The 25,324-nt window shown below is 38.3% G+C and overlaps 1 protein-coding gene across 32 annotated transcripts in view; it reads left to right on the forward strand.

The window, feature by feature from the left end:
* The window catches only part of TRDN (triadin), a 366,530-nt gene that overhangs the window by 325,384 nt on the left and 15,822 nt on the right, over window positions 1-25,324 (forward strand). For 17 of the 32 annotated variants that reach the window (XM_025208370.1, XM_025208340.1, XM_025208348.1 and 14 more), the window contains 9 exons: window positions 558-602; window positions 3,050-3,067; window positions 4,987-5,031; window positions 5,931-5,951; window positions 9,892-9,933; window positions 10,628-10,666; window positions 10,948-10,992; window positions 14,660-14,707; window positions 18,433-18,462. In XM_025208370.1, coding sequence (XP_025064155.1) covers window positions 558-602; window positions 3,050-3,067; window positions 4,987-5,031; window positions 5,931-5,951; window positions 9,892-9,933; window positions 10,628-10,666; window positions 10,948-10,992; window positions 14,660-14,707; window positions 18,433-18,462 — 333 coding nt within the window. Of the gene's footprint in view, window positions 1-557; window positions 603-3,049; window positions 3,068-4,986; window positions 5,032-5,930; window positions 5,952-8,183; window positions 8,234-9,891; window positions 9,934-10,627; window positions 10,667-10,947; window positions 10,993-14,659; window positions 14,708-18,432; window positions 18,463-18,724; window positions 18,855-25,324 lie in introns of those variants that run through there. The other 15 variants (XM_025208343.1, XM_025208359.1, XM_025208368.1 and 12 more) reach the window with 9 other exon arrangements.

Genomic DNA, 25,324 nt, shown 5'->3' on the forward strand with positions numbered 1-25,324 from the left:
CACCCTCCACAGTACGCCTCACAGTGCACAAGTCCAGAGAATACTTGCACACATGTATTGGGAGTCTCAGGAAGGGGGTGACCTATAGCTGAGGGCATTTTCACTTTTCTATTAGGAGTATCTCTAGACACATTCTTAGAGGTGCCCTGTGGTGGTTGCCTTGCCTCATTTCCAGGATTTGGAGCACACAGAACAGGAGTAGGTTGGTGGGATATGTTTTGCAGCAGCTTGGCAGCAAAGACAAGAGTTTTGTTGTCTAAGTGCTTGGATTATGGTGTGGATATCCCAAAATTGTTCTGATTAAGTTGTTAGAAGACATTTGTTGGAAAAGTAGCCAGTTGGAAGACACTATCAAGTGTGTTGCTTTTTTTCTAGATTTTAAACTAAGATTTAAGGCCAAATAAGTGACTCTACAATGAAATTTGATTGAATCAGGTAGCCCAAACTCATTAGAAATCTAGCTATTTTATGGTACTACAATGAAATAATGATACTGAAAGAGGCATTTATTTGGTCACTGTGATATGTGTAACTGGTGTACCTTTTACTTAATACAGAGGAGAAAACCAAACACAAAAAATCATCTCCCACTGAAAAATCAGGTAGGACATCATCCTTCCTAGATTTATATTTTTTTACTACTGTTCTAGATCAACATTAAAGTACTGCATTTGCATAATTGCTTAGAATAATTTTGAAATATGTAACTTGTGATATTTGATCCAGACAGTCCCCATGAGTATACGTGTGTTTTGTTTTGTTTTGTTTTGTTTTGTTTTGTTTTGTTTTAGAGAGAGACAGTGTATTTCAGAGTCAATTGTGTATAGTACCGACTTAGATTTTAAGCCTGTGGGTTGTGATCCACAATCAGTTCTTTTAGATATTATAGTGTCAATAATGGTGATAGCAGCAGTAAGAAGTAATAGTTATAATAATAATAGTAATAGTAGCACTAATATTAATAATATAAGAAAGAAAACCCCTAGGAATTCTACAGACTACAATAAGACCTTTGATTAAATCTCACATTTACTGATATGGAAATATTTATTTAGCTATGACCCATGTGGAAGATCTCACAGTCTATAGTTGCAACCTTGCCACTGTTAATGTCCACTGGAGAAGTTTTCAAATTGAACTTTCTTTCCTTCCTGGTAATTATGACTGGTTCCTTACCATTATTCACCAGTGGACATTAACCAGACTCATTGCTTTCCAACTCTTTACCTAGATAATCTCCATCACCATCTTTGAATGTTCTGAGGCCCCTGGCAGATGTTATATTTAAGATGTGATTAACTAGTTAATTAAACTGGCCATACCTTCGGGAAATGGATGGCACAGTAAAACAAGGAATAAGTCATAAATGTATTACACAAAACACATCTAATAACTTTGTAGCTGGTTTCCATCACTCCTTAACATGAACATGTGGCCTGACAGATCAGCTGATTGGAGATCCCAACCTTCACTCCAGTGTGCTTCTGAGGCTGGAAGTGCCAGTCAGAACTTCCTGTCTTGAAAGTGCACTGGAGCCCTTCACTCTAATATATTTCCAAAGCTGGGAGCTGCCATGAGACGACCAGCTTTCTTAGCCTCCAAAGTGTATCAGAGCCATTTTCTCTGGTGCACTCCTGAGACTGGGAATGCTGATTGGCTGACTGGTGCTCCAAGCTGGATGCACTGGGAAGCTGGCTTGCTGCCTGCCAGTGCAGGGGTATCCTTGGTTCATGATTGCAGGCTCCTCCTGCATTGGCAATAGGGCATGACTGCAGTCTGGTCCTTCTACTATGCACATGTAGCATGGCAGGAGGTGTGACTATTGTGATCAGAGGTCAGATCCCATCATGCCTTTAATTGAATATCTGCCAAGGACCTAAAGCAGGTTAGACAGACACTTGAATGGGATGGTTTAGTCACAAATGATCCTTCCTTGAGTAAGGGGCTGGACTAGATGTCCCTGAGGTCCCTTCCAGCCCTACTTTCCTATGATTGTATGAACTCATAGACAGTGATGCCATGAGATTGTGATATAAAATGTGTGTAGCATTAATTATAGATAATAATCACTTAAGGATTAATAGTCACATTCACTATCAATGGTTAATTATTAGCTATTAAATTATATGTATTACTATAAATAATAATGTATCATTTTGGTTTCTGAACAAAATTGGAAATGAGAATACCATGGCAAGTCTTCTTGTGTATATAGCTCTGTGATTGGAAACAGAAGTACCAGATACATGGAAGTCCATTCTTGTGAGAACTCCAACATAAGTTTCAGTTGATTGGATAATCCAATTTTTTATGCTTATCCAACCCAATCATGAACTCCAACATTTCCAAGTTGGTTCATCATGAGCGGAAACAGTTATTTCAAAATCTTAACCAGCTGTAGTACTCTATTAGCTTCGTACCCCATATAGAAAAAAAGCCTTCTTTAGAATTACACCTGATATATATACAGTGAAGCAGGAGAAGTACTAAAGCCATTGTGCATCCAACTGAGTGTCACACACTCACTTGCAATGGTTGCAAATTATTGGAATGTTGTGACTTGTTAAAGTTAGTACGCATTGCATTCAGTTAAAATGTGAGCAGATGTACATTTAAGCAGTTAGCACATGTTAAATGTCCTCATGGCATTGCAGAGTTGTTCCCTTGTAGGCAAGGGTTCTCTCTTAACACATACTAACTTTAATACCTCACAATATTCCTATGATTTTCAATTGTTGTGAGTAAATGTGTAAATGTCATGGTACTATAAGATTATTTTAAGAGTGACTTAAACTAAAAGTTATGCAGCTGATGGGACGTGTAGAGATATAAGCAGTTCAGCACTTACCTCTCTAAATCTAGCCTACAGTGATTTACTACTTATGCATCTTTACACGTGAAGAAAATCAGAGGGTTGAGCTAAGAAAGAGAGCATAATATACAAAAGGAGAAAAAGCCAGGATTTGAACATCTGGAAGTAAAAAGCTACAGTTTATCTTCATTCTTTATCTCTAAATATTATGATTTACCTTTTTTATATCCTCTGTAGTCAAGCCAAAGCCAGCAGGTATATGATACATACCTTGATAAGGTTAAATCTTGTAATAAGCTGGATATGTGTGACTAGTTTAGTATTAACAAATACAAGCTCTATATTGGTCGTTTTTAGTTTTGCTTAAAGCTACCTTGTTTTCTCTCTGCCATTGTACATCTCTGCCATTCCTTTGCTTGAATATCTTTGTTTATCATAGCTCATTCCATTGTCCATAATCAGATGGTTTAGCACACAATTCAATTTACTTTGTCCATATTCACAAATATCAATGCAGATATTAACAAAGGAGTTACAAAGGAGCATACTTATTTAAAGGCATCATTAACAGTCAATTGGAGTTGAGGGAACACCAGTATTCAAATAAAAAACATGGAAAAAATGACAAACAGAACAAAATTTCCTCTTACTCAAAAGAGAGATAAAATGTAACTAAGAGTGGAATTAACTTACTGGGCATGTCTACACGAGACGCTACATTGCTTAGCGATGAACTACGGCACCATAGCTCATCACTACAGTGATGTAGCGTCGGCAGGCACTAACCGTGACTCCACCGCTATTGCACAGTAGTGTCAAAAACAACCCATGCACCACCTGGACTGCGCAGTACCAGTGGGTAATGTGCAGTTAGGGGCACATGTAGACACACCCAATATGTAGTATATTTGCTGAATTTCTACATAATTCTTTCCCTCAGTCTGTAAAGGTAGATACAAAATGAACATTGAGTTAACCCCATAAATGCTCCCAACCCCAAAAGATTGCTTGCACAAGAAGAAGGCCTCACTAGAAAACTGGCATCTGTGTGAAATCCCCTTCATATCTTGGTTTGCTACGCATTTCCCAGAATGTATTGTTCTGTGGAATCATTCACTTGAAGTTCTATGATTCACTTCAACAGTTGTAGGACAGATGCAATTACCCTTATTTCAGTAATGAATTGTATTTCTTTCTATCACTGCTTTACAGTTCCCCTTTAAGCACTTCCTTCTACTCTCAGATTGTTTGACAATGATGAGATCCTCAGAGAAGGAAATAATGTCTAGCATATTACTCACTTGATTCTTCTGCTAAAAGAGTTATTCTGGCCCCTGCATGGATGTATTTATCCTAGCTGTTATTGCAAAACGAGACCTGTTGTTGAAATTCCTTTATTGTTATAATTTCCTTTTAAGCCAGTCTGCTCATTTCCTATAAATTGTGCAATGCTAGTCCTTTGTGTTTTTAAATCAGTCTCATTGCCTTTCCTATTGCCAGCAAAAATCCAGGGAACTCTACAAAGATTAGTAATTATTATGAAAACTGATTTAAAAAAAAAAAGGAGAGAAAAAGAACACCCCTTGCATTACCTCTGAAGTAGCACTATTCCTCTTACTTTCCATAGTGACATATAATCTAGTCAGGTTTAGTGAGATGTATTCTGGATTTCAGCTCATGTATCTCTAACTTGGAAACATAATTACTAGGTTAAAAAATGTTGAGTTTGCTTAGTACTCCTCCTTTTGAGAATTCATAATTACTAATAGCTTTCAGCTACTGATGTGATTGTGTTATGTGTTCAAAATTCTGAAATTGCTTTAAAAAATTACCCCATGTTGTTTTTGATGCATAAGCTTTGAATCTTCATAGTCCTGGGTTGTCTTATCACTTGTTGTACATGTGTAACTCGTGGTAATATTACAGCTGCTATATATGTGCAACAAGGGGGCATATAACTAAGCATTGCTTCCATACTGCAGGTTCCATAATAAATAATCTGTTAGAGGCTGGTCATTTTATTTTCTTCTAGCAATAACAGCATGAACAATATAAGATAAATGTTTATTCTTTAAAAAAAATATACTAACCTTTCTTATTAAAAAATTAAACACTCTCTCTCTCACACACACACAATGATTGACAACTTTTTTTGTGGTGCTACTTTTGTGTAGTGCATGAAGGTGTCAAACATGAAAAAGTTCTACAAACAAAAGCAGGTAGGTACTACTATGTTTTGAATTTCATTAGATTTGAATCTGCTGTGTAGATAAATGTAATTGCAGATAAATGTAGATAAATGATTGCATTGTTTATGATTATGACAAATGTCAGAACACGCAAAATGCCAAATATACTGTGATGCTAATGTGTTATAGTCATTATATAGAGTAGTCTTATAGTCATTATATTGCAGTACATCCTTAGAATACTTCTGTCTGTTTTTTTCAAATAACCAACTCTTGCTTCCTTAACTTAACCAAAGTCAAGGGTTATGCCAGCAACAGAATTATGCCAGCAAAATCAAAAGACTTGTGTCTGTTTGTCTTAAATACTTTCACTTACTAAGTATCCTGGGTACCATTATGCCATTAATTTAGATTTCATTGTATGTTATATTTGATGTCAAAAGTTCATTTCCTCAGGACCACAAACAATTACATTTTCCTCAAGAGTAGCTAGGTACATATATTATATACTGGGCTGTTCAATCACACAGGTTCAAATAAATGGCTGAATATTCAATTAATATGCAGCAATACTATACAGTATATAAAATATATTTACTGTAGAAGTGCAGTGCAGTTGCACTGTGAAATGTTTCCACAAATAGGAAAAAATGTTAGTCTATTCTGGACTTCAGCATGAAAACTGTATAGAAGTAAGATTGTTATTAATAATAATAATTGTTTATAGAGTTCCTCTACTGCAATTTTCATCAGATCTTAAAGTTTGCATTATAATTAATAAGAATTATAAATATATTAGTACCAATACATACATCAATAAAAAAGATACTTCGGCTGTATTAGAAAATAAACAAAGTCATTCTCTGCAAAAAAATATCATGCTTCCCTCTCCCATCACCTGAATGTTATTATAACTTCTTACTTCACAGACAAATCAAAAGCAACAGCAAGTATGTATCATAGTATTTTTCTTGCCAATCCTGAACCTGTCTTTTAGATGCATAGTGTCTTAATTTGGTCTCTGTTTTTTAAATTCTGTTACCTGTATGGACATTATTCTCCTTTTTGATATTACAGGTGCTTTACAATTTTCATTATTCTGCTTAACAACATCTTACCATGCAGAAGTTATTCATGATAAAATATTTCAAAGTTGTAGCTAACACACTAAACTGGTTTTCAGTTTTACTTTTTACAATTGCCTGTGTTTGGGTGTGGCCACCAGGTTTCTTTGCATACTAATGTATAGATTAATCAGAATAAATGAGTGAGTTATCATAAGTAAGTTAAAAGAATATGTATATAATTTATTGAACTTTGCTGGCTTACTTTTAATACAAAGTTGTTTTTAATTCTACCTAATATTCCATAAAATAGTAGACAATGAAATATATTAAAAGTGAGATTCAGTGGAAGTTGAAAGGGAAATTCTCATCAGAAAATTCCTGGTAAGGATTATGCGACAGTGTCTTTGATGGGGAGAATGTGAGTTTGCGTAGGTTAAGCCAAATTAGGATCAATGTTAATTATGTCAGGAAAGTACATATTTCATATTTTCATCTTATGATAAAATAGCAATAATAATATCAATAAAAGTTTGTGTTTATGCTTATAAAAGGTAAGGATAGGGGCGTGGAATACTCAAAATACAATTTCCATGATGCAAATACACGACTGTAGCAATACTTTTAGTAGTTGTGTTTTTAATTGAATACATAATATTTACCAGGAAACCGTTTGATGACTTTTTCCCCCTTGCTTTCCTCAGGTCTGTTGTATATGTTTGTTCAGGATATTACAGCCACTAGATCTATATAATGGCAGATTGTGCTGTCTGTGACAACCTGCCTATATGAGAATTTTTTTGGTACACTGTCTTGTACTACAAAATCATAGTCAAAAGCAGATATTTGCTCAAGCCTTCTTCACAAGAATTAATCCCTACCAATTGTCCATTTCTACTGTAATATATGCCAAAAACAAATGATAGCTAAAATATGGTAAAGTAACCTGTATAGGAAAATACATACACCAGCTTCCTTGCACCTACAATTTATTGCATAAAGCACTCACATAGATCTTGATAAATCATTTTTAATTAAAAGAAAATTATTGTCAAACAGGAACCCAGTTGTGTAACAAAATATTTTAGCTATACTGTTTATGCTGACCAATAATTCCTGAGTTGATCTAGCTAAAGATTTTCTAGATCAGCTTTATAGACATATTTGATATGACATGAATACTGATGGGTTTAAAATGATCTTTTCACTCAAAGGAGAGCATTTAATTTGGGGTAGCAATGCATACTCTCTGTGGCTTCACTTCAGATATTTTTCATTAATGTATGTACACATCATAGTAGCAAGGAGAGAAAAGTTGTGCAAATCAATATGCGCTGTGAAACCATGGATACTGAATAATCAATGGTAATGGTCTTGGGAGTTCAGGTGTAACAAAGTAAATGTGTACATGCATATTGAGTAAAATTCCTTCCCAATTTATATGCTATACAACCACATTTGAATCATTGGATGGGGTATAAATCAGCACAGAATTTGGCTCATTATGTGAAAGGCAGACTATAAATAGAAATTAAAGGCTAAATTTGAAGTACCCCAAATTATATATATATATGCGTGTGCATAGCGATCAACAAAATTAATTAGCACTTGGCCATTAAAGGAATTAGAAAACGATTCTATTTTCCTTATTTTCAATTTAATGAGTAGCAATTCCTGAGAAAGGAATTAATCATTTGTAAAACAGGAGGCTTTAATCAACTCTAAAAGACATTTCTTACATAATGACTATTTTAATGACTGTCAAAGTATGACTAGCTATCTTGACAAGAAGACAAAGCTGGTAGCATTTACTCCATATATAAGAAGCAATTGTTTTAATTATATAAAATGTCTGACATGCAACAGGATAGAACATTTATGCTGGGAATTTTCAAAAGCATTGGTCAACTGTGCTCCTACAGAATTCAGTGATAAAACTCCCAACCACGGGGTGCAATTCCTCTGAACATATTCAGAATATTTAACAACACTAGAAGGTTTCAACTCCCAGCTTTTCTAAGTGTGTATGCATTATGGTAGTCTAGCCAGGAACTTTACCAGTGGTAAAAGTGAGAAAAACCACAAAAGCAGTTTACATCTCCTTTATATACCTCCCAGGTATGACCCGGTCAAGTAATCAAACCAATTTATAGTTCAAAAGCCAAAGGAGAGAAGTAGCTTAGCTGGGGATCCAAGTAGAATGGGAACAGAAGGATCTCTGAATAAGCAACGGAGAACACAGCGGCATGATTTTTGGCAAGCTATTTCCTTAACTACTAGTTAGGTATCCTGACTTACACAATTCGTGGGTAGAATGTCTAAACAGGGATTAAATGCTGATCACTTCAGTATCCAAGAAATCCTAAGGAGTAAGGCCTAAGCAAAACCCCACAAAGAAAGCTAGGGGCTCCTCTATTTGGGATTCATGGCACTGAACCCTCTACTGGAGTTTGGTGCATGTTCTGCAAAAAAAGAAAATGATGGTTCCCGCCTAATCCAACCCAAAAGCTCATTCATTAGAATGCATAGGTAGGATATAGGAGCAACCTAAAGAAACGTGAGGTATTGTACCACTCACGAAAGTGAGTCCTTAGGGTATTCTGTTTGGATCTGTCTCATTTCTCCTGTTGAAATTGTAAAATTATTGTAAAATAAGTAAATACGAAGTCAAATAAGTAAATGTTCACTGGGAGAGAAAGAACATGACTCCATATCCTGGTGGTTAGGGCATTCATCTGGGAGATATTGGCTCCCATCCCTTCTACAATGAATATTTAAGTTATTTATAAAATGAGGAACAGCTTCAGTAGAAGAGATCCCTACTCCAGAATGCCCAATACCAGTGGTTCCTAAAAGTTAGACTGTGGACCACTGGTGATCTGTGAATTAATTTAAAATTAAGACCACTCTTCCCCTTTTCTGTTAAAGGTTTGGTGATAAAGAGGCAGGGTGGTCAATGAGAAATGACAATAGTGGTCCACAGAATTTAAGAACGATTAAATTCGTGAAGGCCAGGCTCAACCAGGGGGAGCAGTGACAGCAGTGCACAGGTTCCTTCTCCTTGCCCAATATCCTCATGTGTTCCCAGGCAGGCTGGGAGCGGGAGCAGGGAAAGGAACCTTCCCACTGCTTCCACTGCCACTATCCCCATCTGCACCCAGTTGCCCATGCAGCCCAACTAGAGAAGGACAGGAGCATCTCCGGAGCTCCATCAACCCCTGCACAGCCACAGACAGTTGTAGGTGGCCCACCATATTTATTATTTGTACCCATAGACAAAAAATGAAACAGGGTCACATTTGCTACACACTGTACAAACACATAATAAGAAATATTTCTAACTCCAAATTGCTTACAGTCTAAAATGACTGGTCAGACAGATGCATAGAGGAAACAGACACAGAGAACTGAAGCCATTTGTCCAAGGTTAGATAACAGACCAATGTCAAAACCCTGAGGATATATGGGCAGTAGCATACCAGGAGTGAAAATTTACATTGAACATGCTTCATGTGAAAAAAAAAACAGCTTTACCCTTGAATGCTTATCTGAAAAGAACTCTGTTTAAATATTCGTGAGCCTGAAAAGCTTTGATTGGCAGAATAACTGCATTTGCAGAAACCACCGCTTGTTGGATTATACTACTTTAAAGAACAGAGCTTGCATCTTTCATTTGTGTTGTAAGAATTCATTTCTTTGCAAACTAATATCCTGTGGAGAATTTGCAGTTGAAGGTTAAGATGTATCAAAACTGTCAATTTCTGGAGGGAAAAAAGAAAGAAAAATGATATTGTGTTTGATCTTTTTTTTTTCAATTTAATTTCTGATTTTTGTCCTGAAGAACCAGCAGCTGAAATCACAGTTGCAGGTAAATATGATACATATCTGAAATGTCAAAAAGAAAGAACTAGTGAACATGCAATCTTGCAACCTCAGCTGCCATAAATCAGTGTTGCTTCACTGAAGTCTTTAAAGCAAAGCTAATTTATTTCAGCCAAGCATCTGACCTGAAGAACTGATTTTTTTTGCTGTTTGTTTATTTATTTATTTGAGTGTGTATTGGGGTGCGTTAGAGGTGATTAACACCAGCCTGCTCAGTGCTAATCAGGTAACACATACAGCAGAAGACATTGAGTGAACCTTTATTCCAGCTGGTTGGGTCATATAGTATGTAAATGAACAATTCTAAGGCAGATTGCCAGGTCCCTGCTGTACTCAACAGGGAATGCAGGACTGGTGCAGACACCTGAAGCAAATTTGTTCATCTCAGTGTGCTTAGCTCACTAGTGCCACAGCTTGCTGGCTTTATTCTGAGAGGGACTAGGAAGGGGATGTTGCAGAAGGGAATACACAAATGTCAAACTAATAAAAGAATACTTGTTATAAAGCTTAATTAAGTGAGCATATAGTGTAGTGGACCTATAGTTTATATTGTATTGGGCCATTCAATGCTAATGTAACTCCAGGAAGACTAATGGAGTTTAGACATTTAAGTGCCTAAAATAGGGCCCCATATTTTCCAGGCCTTGCATTTAATGATGTTTCTTTGCAAATCTTTTTAGCCCAGAAAAACACAGAACAAGCTGCAAAAGAAAAAAAAGGTAAGCGCTTATTATTAGAGAAGTGTTTCTATGTGTGTGACTGTGAATATATCAGTGATTATGAAAAAAAAGCCACTGTAATGCTGCAGTATTCTGTTATCATTGGTATGGCTATTACAACTTGTGCTTGTGTTATTGTTTGAAAAACATATCTGAAAGTTTTGCCTTGAAAATCTCTGATAGTTTTCAGCAAATTTCAGCTGAAGGGTAAAATTAATAGTTTGAGCACCCCTGGATCTGGCTGTTCTCTAAAGTATGCTATGTTTCTCTTTTCTGAACAGAAAAAACAGTAGAGAAAAAACACCTGAAAGAGGAAAAAGCTAAAGGTAAACAAGGGCTGTGAAAGCAGCAATGAGAGAGGGTACAGCAGTTTTTGGGGTTTTTTTCTCAGAACTGAGAGAGAATGCACTGTTTTTGAAGCCTTGTCTAAGTCCATCCGAATCATGCAGCTGGCCCAATAAAAGGTATCACCCACAAATATCCTGACTTCTAGGTTTTTGTTAGTTCTTTCCAATACATGGAAGTCAGATTAAAACTCAAGAATTGCAGCTGTATCCTGTGTATTTGGACTCCATGTGGCATTCTTGTGTATGAGCAGGAAGGATTAGATGCCAAAAAGGTATTTAGTTACTAAAGGCAAAAGCTAGATTAGACCATTAGGTACTTCCAACTTGTGCTTCAGGAGGCACGTCTACATGAGATGTGAACTGTGCAGTAACCTAATAACACTGCACAGTATCATGTCAGGCAAAAACCATGCTGATTTGTTACTGCATAGTAGTATTAAGCTACTGTGCAATAAGCATCACTAAAAACCCATGCACCAGTGCTACTGCACAGTAGCATGAGTTACTGAGCATTGATTTAGTACTTGGCTATCCAAGTACTAAACTTAATGTGCCATAACTATGGTGCATTAATGAACATGTAGACATACCCAGGGTGCTTAAAAATTTGGTGCTTATCCCCAAAAGGGTGATTCAAAGAAACAGAACTAGGTTCCAGGTCCCACATACAGTCAATGGAAAGAGCTAAATGCCTCTGAAGTGTGATTCACCCAATCCTTGGCACTAAGCAGAAAGCCAAATAAAGCTAGCCAAGAAATAATCCTAAGAACAGAGGTGTATGTGAACTCCTGCCCCTCTCTGAAACTTGAGTGGCTTCTCCACTCAGGATCCAGAGGAATTGTTCCTAAAAGTAGATAACTAAATCAATTGAGTTCACATTCTCATTGTGTTGATGGTAGTAGTGTCACTCTATACCTGTTGTATACCTTGACTAGTGTCTAGAGCATTTGCTCAGGAAGTAAGAAACCTAGAATGTAGATCTCCCCAGCTAGGCAAGCCTCAGACTCGCATCTTGAAGGAGAGAGCCATAACCTCTAGCTGGTAGAATTGTGTGGATGAGGACAAACTCATCCAGCTTCCTGTTGAAGCTGACTACTGCGCAACCAAGAATGCATGAGTAATTGAGCCACAGAGGGACAAAGGATTCAAGAAAGAGCCTGATTCTGTAATCTAGTAGGTGTGGCACTTGGAGAAAGAGGAGGGTGACTTAGGTCCAAGCCCTACTCTGAATGCTTTTTATCCATTTTACATTAAACAGTTGCTTGATAAAAAATTTAAATAACCTTGCAGTAGGGACCAAATGATCAGTTTCCTTATTTGCTCTTTCTCATCCATGAGCCTTACATGTATGGCCTAGATTCAACAGGAAAGTGTCCTCCAGCTATTCTATAGTCTGGTGGTTAGGGCACTCTTCTGAGTTAAAATTCTTTTCAAGTTGAGGAGGGTCTCCCACATCCTAAGTATATATAAACTGTTTTTCCTACTCTGTCTATGTTTTTGAGTAAAAGTGACCATAGCTGCTGCACTTTGTACTGAATGCAGTGCTCTTGGTGTGCATTCTCCATGCCTGCCAGTTTCCTCTACCAGCTCTTTCTTGTATCTGAATGGCAAAATAGCTTATGCAGAAGTTAGGCACCTACCATGGAAACCCAATTGTAGGAGCCTGGGAACTTTATAGTCCAAACAGGAAGTGCCAAATGAACTCTGATATCTATGGTACTTTGTTGGTGCTGGAGCCAGAGTATTCTATACTTGCAATGCCTCTTGACCTCCAATCTCTAGAGGTTCTCAAAGATAGCTGATCACAAAGGAAAGTGTTCATTGGCTGTCTGTTATGCTCTCTCCTCCCTTAGTCCCCATAGGGGTAGGGAAGTAGACCACTGAAGGCTGCTGGAGGATTGAACAACCCCCTATAGCATGTGTTAAGGTACAGATGTTTCAGGAAATGCTTCAAAATAAAGTGTTTCATAAATATTCCTCCTTTTTTTAAAGTTGTGTTTTAAGTACTTGGGCTAATTTTTAAGACTTCATTGGTACTCTAACTGTTTAGAGTGCTTCAGACAGCATGTCTGTCCATGGCTTTAGACAACCCCTAATCCCCATGCTAGCTACCTCCTGAGAGGTGCCTGTATTTGGTCTTCAATTTTACTGGAACAAAGGGCAGATAGCTAGTGGCTTGCAAATGCATCCTGCAGATAAGAAGAGCTTGAAGCTAATGAGAGAGATGTTTTCTTTTGTAGAGATTGATGGGCTGATAAACTTTCTTCTAAAAAGCAACCTGCTAGCTGCAATATGTCAGTTTGCAAGAGGGGTTATAGAATGGTGTTAGAAATGACCTGGTTTGCAGACAGTCTAAAGAAGCAGGGAGAGGGAGATTGAAAAGCTCGGTATCATCAGCAGATGCAGGGTCTAGCAACACTCCTCATCCCTTGAGCAGTGAGTCTGGGACTCTGCAGGCAGGGTTGGGGTTTACACTCCTCCCTAATCAGCGAGTCCTAGCCACATCTCCCCTCCTACCGCCTTCTGCTCAGCAGTATGAAAGGGAAGGGAGGACTGCTCTAGCACCCCCCAGGCTTCTAGCCTTAGCCACTGCAGGCATATGCCTGCAAAGAGATGTCTGTGTAGTTCAAATCAGTTCAGTCTAGCTAGGTTAAACTAACCTGTAAAGATTGAATCAATTCAGGCTCAGGCTTTTTGAATGTCTGTCCCTAGCCCCTAAGTTCCGTTCAGGCATCTAATTTGCCTGGTTCCTAATTCCTGTTTAGCTAATCAAATAGTATTTAGGTACTTAAATAAGATATTTGTGTCTAAATAACGTTGAATCTGTCCCTGCATCAGCACACGAGTCCCAGTCATTGGATCCATGTAAGAGTTGATTTAGTGGTGTCTAGCCAGGCTATGATAATGCTTCCTACTGGACCAACCTGTTAAGAACTAGCAGAGTCTATCTCCCCAGTGGGAGGGATATTTTTTATTGCTGACCTGTATATTTTGAGAAAAATATGTTCACAAATAGAGATAGTTATCATGTATATAATACATTTCCTGGTCACATATGTGCTGGCTAAGCTGTTTGGTCTCTGTAGGTTGAACCAAACCCTGTTTTATTATTTTCCTACAGTAAGTAGCATTTACTATGATGATTAATGTTATGTCCAGTGAAATAATAAGTGGAACTATGGCCCAAGAAAAACATAAAAGCAGCACACAGAGGGAGACTAATTTATAGTTCTGAATATTGGTTAAAAGAGATCATTTTTCATAGAAATACAGATCTGGAAAGCCCAACCACAGCCAGACCTGCAAAAACTGATCCCACAAAATCAGAGGTAAAGCCACACCTAATAATCATCCAAATTTTGTAAAGTGAGTATACACACACATACAAAAAATACAAAACATTTGTAATTAATAATCTACTAATAAAGCAGGTTTGTTAAGATAATAATCAGGAGCCTTTTGTTTTGCGGTCTTCCTTGGTTTGGTATTTTCATTTTAAGGTTTTTAACTGAAAAGTCACATGTTGGGGCTTATATACATTGCTAAGTGTTGCTCAATTCAAATTCTAACATTGTGTGTTTTCGTGAAATACAAAAACTTAATTTTGAAACTAAAATTAGCCTAACCCCTGCTTTGTTTCCTTTAGAAGCCTCAACAGTAAAAGAAACTCAGCGACATCACAACCTGACAACAGGTAATCAATATTTCTTCATAGTTTTAAGGGAGTTCAAGCTACCAAGCATTTCATATTCACAAGATGTGTTAAAGTTTGTGGGACTTCCCTTAAGGGCAACCTGGTAGAAGACGACTCATAAATTATTGGTGACCAATGTGTTTGGATTGTGTCACCTTGCATCACTTTCTTAACTTTTTAAACATCTTTTCAGCTATTTGTTATAGACAACTGGTTTGCCATGTAGTTCAAAATGCATTTAGAGATGCATATGGTCCTCATGGGAAATCTGTGCAATAACACAAGTGAATGAGAGAGAACCATCCTGAAAAATAAACAAGAAAGCAAATTGAGCTAGGATGTTTCAATAGGTGATCTCCCTATGGCACGTTATCAGTTGTTCCTCTGTTTTTATCCTGGTTTATGACAGATATAAAATAAAACAACCAGATGCTCAACTGGTATAAATCAGTGTATGTGATTTTACTGGAGCTGTGATGACTCATTCCAGTCAAGGATCTCACCCTTTGATCTCACTACACAGTTCTATCTGCTTAATGTAGAAAAGGTGGGGCTAGATGCTTCTATGAGTCACAGTGATGTAACCTTGCTGAGTTCAACAACTGAGAGCAGTATTTGGCTGAAATTTACCTTTTTTTATACAATTTTTCTGGGTTTTTGTTTCAATGAAATCAGAAAATTAGAATGGCATACATTATCATTATATATCTGTATGTATTATATATAAAGTTCACATATATTTTCAGTTCTAAGAAAAAATGTATATTTGCAATTCAACTGGGGACAAATCAAGCATTAAGGAAAAGAAAAGGCAAATTAAAATTAAGCACATAAAATACTGGCACACAGACTTCCATTAATGCCTCATCAGTTTAAAGTAAGCCCATGCATATCTGCTTTGCTACCTTAGGATGGATTATTCTCTTATGATTTTCTTCAGATCGTAAATCTTAGAATTAGCAAAAAGCTTGAACATCTAATTATTTTGTTTGATTACAAGAGCCCCTCTATATGTGTGACGTGAATAGCATGAGGCATGACTGTGGGGATCACGAATCAGATCCCATCAAACCTTACTGCCAGTGCAGGGGGAGCCCAATCCTGGGCTCTCCCTGATTGGGCTCCCCCTGCAAGCTCCTGCAGTTGGAACCCCATCAGCTGACAGGCCTTCCAGCCATGGGGTTGTCACATGGATCCCCACAGCGTGGATACCACAGCTTCATGCACTCCCAGAACTGGCGCATCAAAACTGACATGTTCTCCCAGCTGCAGGGGTGCTTTATGCTTCATGTATCCCCATGACTGGGACACCACATCAGTTGTGGTACCCCAGCCTTGGGGGTGCATGGGGCAACTCTGCAGCTAGAAGACCTGTCAGCTGATGGTGCTCCTGTGGTTGGGAGCCAGCATGATCTAGGAGCTCACAGGCTTGGGAGTACACATGTCCCCTGCCCCCAGCTGGGGATGCTTATGGAGCATCAGCATTTGCATTTGCATTTGTTGATGGAGCTCCCAGCAACAGGGGGCCCTGGTCACATGTTCAATAAATGGCATGATAGGAAGCAGCTACAGAGTTAATCCACATATTTTGTCAAATAACTCTGTAGCTTATTTCTCTTTTTATGATGCTAGGAATTGAGTGAACATGTATCCAGGAGACCCCTTAAGGCATGATTAACTTATTAAGTAAATGTAAAGAGCAAATCATTCTTTCACTTTCAAAAACTTGACAGATTCAAGTGATATTGGAATTGAATTTTAATCCAACCTCTTCTTAGTATAACAAGGCATACACATAAAGAAAAATAAAGAATTAGACATCTGTATACAGCCTGAATTTTAGCACATTCAGTATTTAAATGTGATTTAAAACAGTAATATTGATGTCTGCTGTAGGGATTAACTGGTATTCCTCTGTAACCTGCCCTTCAGTTATTTAAGACACTACATGCATGTCTACACCCATGGCGATGCAGTAATGAGATACATCACCATATGGTGTGCTACGGCGACGTAGCTATTGTGTGTATCTACACACAATCACCAGCTACGTTGGCATAGCAGCTACGTTGGCATAGCAGCGCACTACCCAGGTACAGCGTGCCACTACAGTAATATAGTGGTGAAATCTAACCATGCACCATGTCCATGGTGCAGTAACCACCTGTACTGCACTGTGTTTTTAGTACTACCAAAAAGGAAGTACTAAAGCATGGTGCTATAGCAATGTTACGTGTAGACATACCCTTCTATGACTAAATATGGGCGTGAAAATCAGAGTTAGTTCAGCATATCTGGTCTTCCAAAAAGGTTCAAGTATATTTGGAACTATAGTAGGGAAATCCAGACCCATATCTACAGTCAGAATTTCCACAATAGGAGCCCTTCATATCCAACTTGGAGTTAGCACCATCCCAATGCTAGAGGATACTGCTCTATATGAACTGACACTTGAGTTTAAACTAGGGGTGTCTAAGTGGCTTGCAGGCTGGATCTGGCCCACTGGGTTACTGATGGACCACCAGAAGTTGGGGAGCATAGTCAAGGGAGTGACCTGGCACAGAATCCAGAGCACTTGAGCCCTGGTGGACATAGTTGTCAGCTCCAGTTGTTTTCCACCCACGTTGCCTGTCTCCATCAAAGTGGTACTACCTCCTTAGCCAAAGGCCCTGCCACTGCTGCAGCTCCGTGCCCCATGCCAGAGCTAGAGCCAGAGCTATCACTGCCATGAATGCTGCCAATGCAGTTCCGGTTCCAGTAGAACACAGCAGGACCTAGAGCTGCTACCATCACCAAAGTTGCCCTGCACCCTGGGCTGAATCTGACCTGCAAGGAGCCCTGTAGTTGAGATCTATCCCAGGGCAGGACACTCCTAATTTAAATTAACGGGAATATAATATAGATAATTCTGGCAGTTTGCATAATGGGCATTGTAGTCCAGTGGATGCTGCACAGTGAATACCTGGGAATATTACAGTCAATAGCATTGATTGAGATGGTTGATACTTTTATTATACTAGCGTTTTAGTCCATAGATATTCAAATGATGTAACAATGAATAGAGGGAGTACTGAGGGAGAATTAAGGGGTCAAAAGCACAATATAATGAGAGAAGTAATGTATATTTATTGTAAATTGATTAAGTTGTTGACTATACATATTATTAAATTGGAGGAATATGTTTCCCAAGAGGATTATTATTTATAGGTGAATATGTATATTTAACCATGGAATGTTAACTTCATTCTATATCCTAAGCAAAGACAACCAAAAGTCTCATATACATATGTTTTAGAATCACTAGAGATCTTAAATTTCTTTGGCATGAAAACCTTCATGTTTGCTATCTACTCAAAAGGATTGTTTCAGGGAGAACTTAAGTTATCTTGAACAGTGACAGCAAAAATCGTATATATGAATATAGTAAGCTACTTGCTTTTTTTTTGGAAGAAAGCATTTTTCAAACACATTTATCCTTTCTTCCTAAAGTGCTAATAACAATATGATTTCTTAGTTATTTTCCTTCATACAAAGGTTTATTTTAATCACATTATCACCAGAAGATATTCAAGGGCAAATAACCATCACCACTTGAAAACCTCAGCAATTCCTTCGGATGAATTTATTGCAAGTCTGTATTAATAGGTGCAGATTGGCTGTTACTATTAAATTGTATTATTACCTTGCAATTTGAATCTCCATTACATGTATTTTTTTCCTTACAGAGAAGGTTTCCAAAGCTGCAAAAATAGCAAGTAAGTTCTACTCAGTTTATCAAAAATGATTAATAACCACCTGTGCAATATTTCATACTGCACTCACATAAATGTATGTTTATGTGGAATATTTTCTCAAAGATTATTTATTCTTTCACACTGATAGAGAAGGGGGAAGGTTTTTGTTTGCCTGCTCCTGAAATGTAAGGGGATATGTTACTTTATTAAGTTCTTTAATCTGCACTTTTACTTAAAAGCACTAAGCACAATATCTTGTTTTTCCTGTTTAACAATGCACAAGATGACAGCTACCACAAAAGAGAGTGAGAAAACGGCTGGAAAAGGGACAAATGGCAGATCAATGAAGGACAGTAGTTTTAAACTACTATAACTTTATAATTAAGGAAAATAAGAATATAGATGACCTCCAGGTATTATATCTTCTAATCATTCAGTCGCCAAATGTATTTCAGACTATGTCTACATTGCAGATATTATAAGGGTTTAAGTATTCTGGCAACAGCTTACCACACAAGTAATTCATTTTATAAAATGCTGTTAGTTGCTGGGATCATGCCTCTGAATTTGGTGGTTTGATTACATCCTTATGGTTCAATTAATCTTTAACAGATATTGAGGAGAAAAACAACACATAATGCCCTTCTTAAAAAAAAAAAAAAAGAAATGTAGATTAATAAAAAGAACATTTCCTATGACAGTTGTGATTTTCAGTAATAATGATCACCCCAGAATAATATATATTAGGGATTCTTTGTTTTTTCTTTTATCAGAACTCAGCATTAAATCACTAATATATTTTTTTTTCTTTCCCGGACCTCAAGAGTTCATACCATTTCCTACAAAGTAAGGGATTGAGTTGATATACTAGACATCCTCTGGTTTCATACCTAAAATTAGTCCTCACAAGTAAAACTCATATATCCAAGGGTTGGGGAAGTTAGCAAAAACTAATACAGGGTGTAAATTTTCAGTGCGTGACCTACTCTGTAGTAAGCCTTTCTCCACTTAGAAATCAAAGCAAGCTACCTCATAGTTACTGCACACTAATGCTATTTGTACACAATAGAAATAGTGGGCCACCTCCTGAACCAGAAACCATATAGCCATATGTGTGGGGTATCACAGGTGAACTAGTTAGCTTGAGAGATGGGCTAATTGGCATTATCTCTCAGTGGTGCTGATTAGTCCACATGTACACATGCCCTAATATAGTCTCCATAGTAGTTAGTTCTGAGTAGTAACCATGCTCTAAATTTGCACTGTAGCTGACTCTGCAGTAACCTCTCTGTTTCGGCAAGTGCTGAAACTTTGACTGTCTTAAGATATATGAACAAGTTGTTACGAGGTAAAGAAGGGTGGGATTTTACAGTGCATAAACTGCTATGCAGCAATGCCGTGTGCATATTCTCACTCCACAGCAAATGAATGCCAATCTGTAATAGCTTACTTCTCTTTCACTGAAGTCTAAAGTATCCAGGTTCATTTTAATTTACCGCTGGACACAGGCAGTTATTGCAAAAAGACTGATGTACTGTGAAGCCCTGCTCTCCTTTTATCCTGGCATAAATTTGTGTGCCCAAGTTCTTCATATTTAGTATTTTGTCTAAATTTGAACATGAATATTGGATACATAACTGTTTTGCAGTAATTCTGTATTTTTATTCCATTTATCTATTAAAAAAATCAAGCAACTGTTTTGATGGGTTGTTGACATACAGAAGCTTAGGATAACTAACCCGAATTAACAAATGGGTGGATTTTTAAGGTGAATTAGTTAAACCACTGTTAACCCTTGTGTGGACACTCTTGCACACAATTAGTTTCACAATGAATTGATTCAATTTAGCTTAGTTTACTTTGAAAATGAATTAAGCTAAATCAAATCAAGTCCACTTTTGAATGTCAGTGTCCACACAGTAATTTAATGCAGTTTAAGTGATTCATTGTAAAAGTCCATTTGGATTAATTTTCCTAAGGGGGCTTGCATATACAAGCCCTGTGAGTGAACTGGAAACTGTGTTAATATGTTAGTGGTTAGAAAGATAAAATTAAAGATTTCAGATCTGATCTAAAGCCCATTAAAGTTAGTGAGAACATTTGCATACACTTCAGTGAGTTTGGAGTCAGGACCAAAAGGTTTAAATACCAAAGATTAAAAATAAAAGGTCAATGCTTCCTTTAATTATATATAAATTGGTAACCTGCTTTTGTAGCACTAATACAATTTATTACCAAGACATACATTTAATATCTAAATACATGGGATTTGCAAAAGTCAGATCCAGAAGGGTATTTGGATCCAGAAGGGTAACCCCCGCTTTTTAGGGAGCCTAAATTCTCATTATTTTTAATTCAGTTATATATCTAAAGATATCCTTTAATTATAATTAAAGTAATTAATTTAATTAAAGTAATTAAAGCACTTGCACACCCTTTTGGATCTGGCCTTTAATATAACCTTTTGAAAGACAGAACTTATACACAAATTCAGATACTTTGGTATAAATGTTGTAGTTCTTGTGAACAAGGTGATTGCCTTCTATATACCATATTTACTTGCATACCACATGCACCTTTCCTTCAAATATCAGTGTTCCAAAATTGGGGTATGAACCTGACGAGGGAAAACTGATTTTATGTTGAGAATAGAAGCATGGCTATCCTGCAAGATGGCTATTGCTTCTCTTCCATCCAGCAGCTTCATGGAAGGAGAGACAGTGTAGCAGGGGCAGGTCTAAAGGGAGGGCACAGGGATGTGGTTGGGCCACTTTGATTCCGGTCTACCCAAAGCTTAAAGCAAACTTTCCACTGGCATTTCTATTCAGGCAGTGTCCAAGGAGTCAACTGACTTCATGGTTCATGAAAATGTACCTGACTCCTACTAAGTGCTCTTGATTCCACAGATATTAATGACTCTTTCTTCTTTTTAATGATCTTCGTGTTCCACTAATCCTTTGTTCAGAAATGTTGCTGTTTAGTTTCTTTGCTCTTATCTCACAACCCTGAAGACTATGTTTAACTCTTTTCAAAACCCTGGATCTGCCTATGGAGTTCAATCTTCAGCAACAACTACAATTTCAGCTTTTGGCTAAGCAGCCATGAGCTGCTGACAGATGTGAAAGAGTTAAAACTCTAGAGCTTTTTGCCTGAGCGGGGAAGTAAGTGAGGGTGAATGAGCTAAAGATTAGGCTCTGTCTCAGCTCTATGCATCCATAACTGTTGGGGGGGAAAAAATCTTTTTTTCTTCATGCTGCCTTCCCTAAAACAAGATATATGTCTTGTTTGCAGGTGTATGATATACAAGAAAATATGGTACTTTACAGGACTGTATGTTATGAGTTCTCATCTAATTTAACCCCTTCCCTATAACTCAAATGAAAAAAAATAACATAAATTTCACCCTAGGTTTGCCTGTTCTTAAGGTTTCTCTTAAGGAGCACCTTAATCATATTTTGCTACATTTGGAAAATGTATTCCCATCCTGCTCTATATTCTGGTTTGAATTAACTGCATCAACCTGACAGCACAATTTAACAGTGACAGCTTGCGCTATAACGTGGTTTTAATATAGCCTATGGTGAGTTGGCAGGAGAGCTCTGCACTTCAACACAGGCCATGTCTACTTGGTAGACTGCACTTGGCAGCAGTGCCCTTAAACACATAGGGCATCTATAGACATACCCAATATCTGCTCTGATGCATGCTAATTAGCATGCATCAAAGCAGCTTTGATTAATCGACTCTACTGGAGCATGCTAATTAGCATGCTTCAACAGCCTTGGGATCTCATGTATTCAGTGTCTGAATGCTTCAAAATGGGGGCACTTTAACTAAAACATGTCAAACAAACTTTAGTTAAAATGCCCTTATTATTTTGAAGTGCGGGATGCTGAATACATGAGAAGCTTTGGGCTCTTTAATTAAAGCAGTTCCCAAAAGCTGCTTTAATTAAAGCACTCGCCTACCTCCACTGCGGAGCACATGTAAAGACGCCCATAGTGCTGCTCCAAGCAAATTGTTTCCTATATCGCCTACAGTGTAGTCACATCTGTGCTGATGAGCACAAGCAAGCTAATTGACTCCTCACTTAACAGTGCTAATTAGCCTGTCTCAATACCTGGATGTAGTTGTACTCCTTTCAGGTTAGAAAGCCACCCTCCCAAAGCAGGCAAACTTGTTTGAGGTTGCTGCTGTTGGGCATAGTAAGTTCACTATGTAGGCACTGCCTCAGTGTCCTATTATTCACAATTCACTAATAAGCTAAGAACAGAAATGATATATAAACTGGTATAAGTGATCAGAAACCAGTCTAAACCTGTAACAGAACAGAAGTTCAGTGCATAGACCATTTTCAAAATGCCAATTTAAGATAGAACTGGATAGCTGTAATATAAGATTTAATCAGGTTAGGTTAGATTGGTTTACTGAACTTCTGTTCCAGATCCACCAGTACTCCTCTGCTTTGACCAAGCCAGGCCAGCCCTGCCCTGCCCCTGGGCTATCACAGATCTGAGGCAGCAAAGTTTCTGGTACTCAGCCTAGCCAGTGGGGAACATAGTGGGGCTGGCAAGGGGGAAATGGATCCCCCTGCCCCAGTCCTGCCCCCCCTCCCCCAGTTGTGGTCTGTACAGCATGGGAGGCCCCCAGCAGCAGGGGCTTTTCCCCCCACAGCCTGGCTTTCCACCCTGCAGACCAAATGGGCAATTGTCCCAGACCTGTCCCCATGCCAGACCTGGCCTCTCAGCAGCTGGGAGGTTGGGTTTGGCAGGGGCTGCATGGTTGAGGTGATCATGTAGCCAGGCTTTGGGGGAGGAAGCCCCCACCATGGGGACCTCCCTCCACACTGTGCAGACCACTGCTGGGGTGGGTCTGGGGTAGGGGGAATCCTTTCCAACTCCACCTGCCCCCCCTAGGGCTGCCATGGCAAGCAGGTCTGGAAGCCTACAGCTGCATGCAGGGGAGGGTCGGCAGTGACAGCAAGGGATTGGGGACGTGTGCCTGACAGCCAATCAGGGGTGGCCCTACTCAGCTGGGGTCAGCTGCCCTTGCCAATGTCTAGCACGCTGAGAAGTGTGCAGAAGTGCCTCCCACCTTCTGGCCTGGCCAGTACAGGCATTTGGCTGCCCCTTTCCACCCCCCCAACTAGTTCTCAACCCAATCTTTGCAATTTAAAGAAACCTGGGATGGTTGGATTGATTCTGCCTTGGGCTTTTTGACTGTCTGTACTTAGCCTTAGCGCTTAAAACTTGCTGGTTCCTCCCTCCAGTCATGAAAGTACATTGTGAACTCTTTGCTTTCATTTGTTGTTATGCAATATTTACCAGCACTGGGAATGTTCTTTACAAAGCACACAGTTAGGCCATATTCCAAGATCTTTAATTAAAAACATTAGCTGAGAAGCAGGCAGAGTTACTACTGATCAGTGATGAAAGTTTGTCAAAGGCAAAACACTTGATAGGCTTTAGATCTAGATTTGTGTAGTCAGTTAAATTGGTGCAATCTGCATATGGAGTGTGACACATTGCCCAATTAAAATGATAATAGTGGATAATCAGGGCAAGGGGTTTCAATAAGAAATACAAAAGATAACAAAAAATAATCTAAGAAGGGGAGGACTTCCCAAGAACATGCTGCAGGATATTGACAGAATACAACTGAGAGTGACAGAAGTGAATAAAGATAGTTTTTGTGACAAACTATTTTTCTAAGGATTACTGTAATATTGTATATAAAAACGAATCTCTCTCCTAATTAATGGACCACAGCAACAGTTAGAATAACTGTGGTGATAAGATGGTCTGGTTTATAACCACATATATGCAAGGCATATCTTTAGTACTACACAGAAGATCTGTTAGACTTACTTAACACGCAGTTATAGATCCAGCAATGAGATTCTGATTTGCCTACCTTTGCAAAATAAATTTGAATGGTTGTGTTTTTTATGCCAATTGGACAGTGAGAGATTTTTTTCTCTAACTAGGTCAAAAACATTTCTCTAAAACCTAAACTGAATGTCAATTTATTTAATAATATATGCAGAATTGATGACAGATGAAAAATAGAAATCAAAGTAACTAGATTTCAAAATGTCACTTTGAATGATTCTTCCTGAAAAGGAAAGAGCAATTACTTGTATCTTAATGTTCTTTATTACATAGTTAGCTCTTACCCTTTGGTTTGGCTGATTAATCTTCTTAAATCACATTGTTAAGCAGAAAGGAAGAAAAGTAAGCATTGTGGCATTTCCATGACACATCTTCTGGATGTGAAACTTTACATAAAATATTTTTCTTTTCCAGTTTTCTACACAGATGACCTAATGCTAGAAATTACTTATTTTGCTTCAGATAAATGTCCGTGGCAACAATTCTTTTCCCACCATAGGAACATAATTCTTACAATGTTTTATTTCATTTATCTTTTTTTCCATCCAAAGTTGTTTAGGGGACATAAGGATAACCTGGAAAACTTGTTCATCATCAAAGATGTAGGTCTTTAAAATTGCATAAGAAGTGAAATGGACACAGTGGGTGCATCTACACATGCCATTTAAGCAATGTGATAAATTCCAGCGCAGTTCACGCTAGAGAAAATTGCTTCTAGGAGTAGTATTTATACTTGAGACTGGGACCGCAGCACTTTGAGCCAGGGCAGAGCAGTCCCAGGCTGGCAGGAGGTCCGGTAGGGGAGGGGAGGGGTTGGTCCCAGGCTCTGGTTGGCAGTGTTGGGTAGCAGAGGGGCTAACTGGGGCATGAGGGTGCTAAAGTACAGAGCTTCCTGGCAGGCAGGCCCTGCACTTCAGCACCCTTGTACCCCAGCCACTCCTGTCACTGACTACATGTGCGTTTTGCAGGAGTAATGTACTCTGCCATAGGAT

Source organism: Alligator sinensis, unplaced genomic scaffold (genome assembly GCF_000455745.1).
Source record: "Alligator sinensis unplaced genomic scaffold, ASM45574v1 scaffold562_1, whole genome shotgun sequence".
NCBI classification, from domain to species: Eukaryota; Metazoa; Chordata; order Crocodylia; family Alligatoridae; genus Alligator; species Alligator sinensis.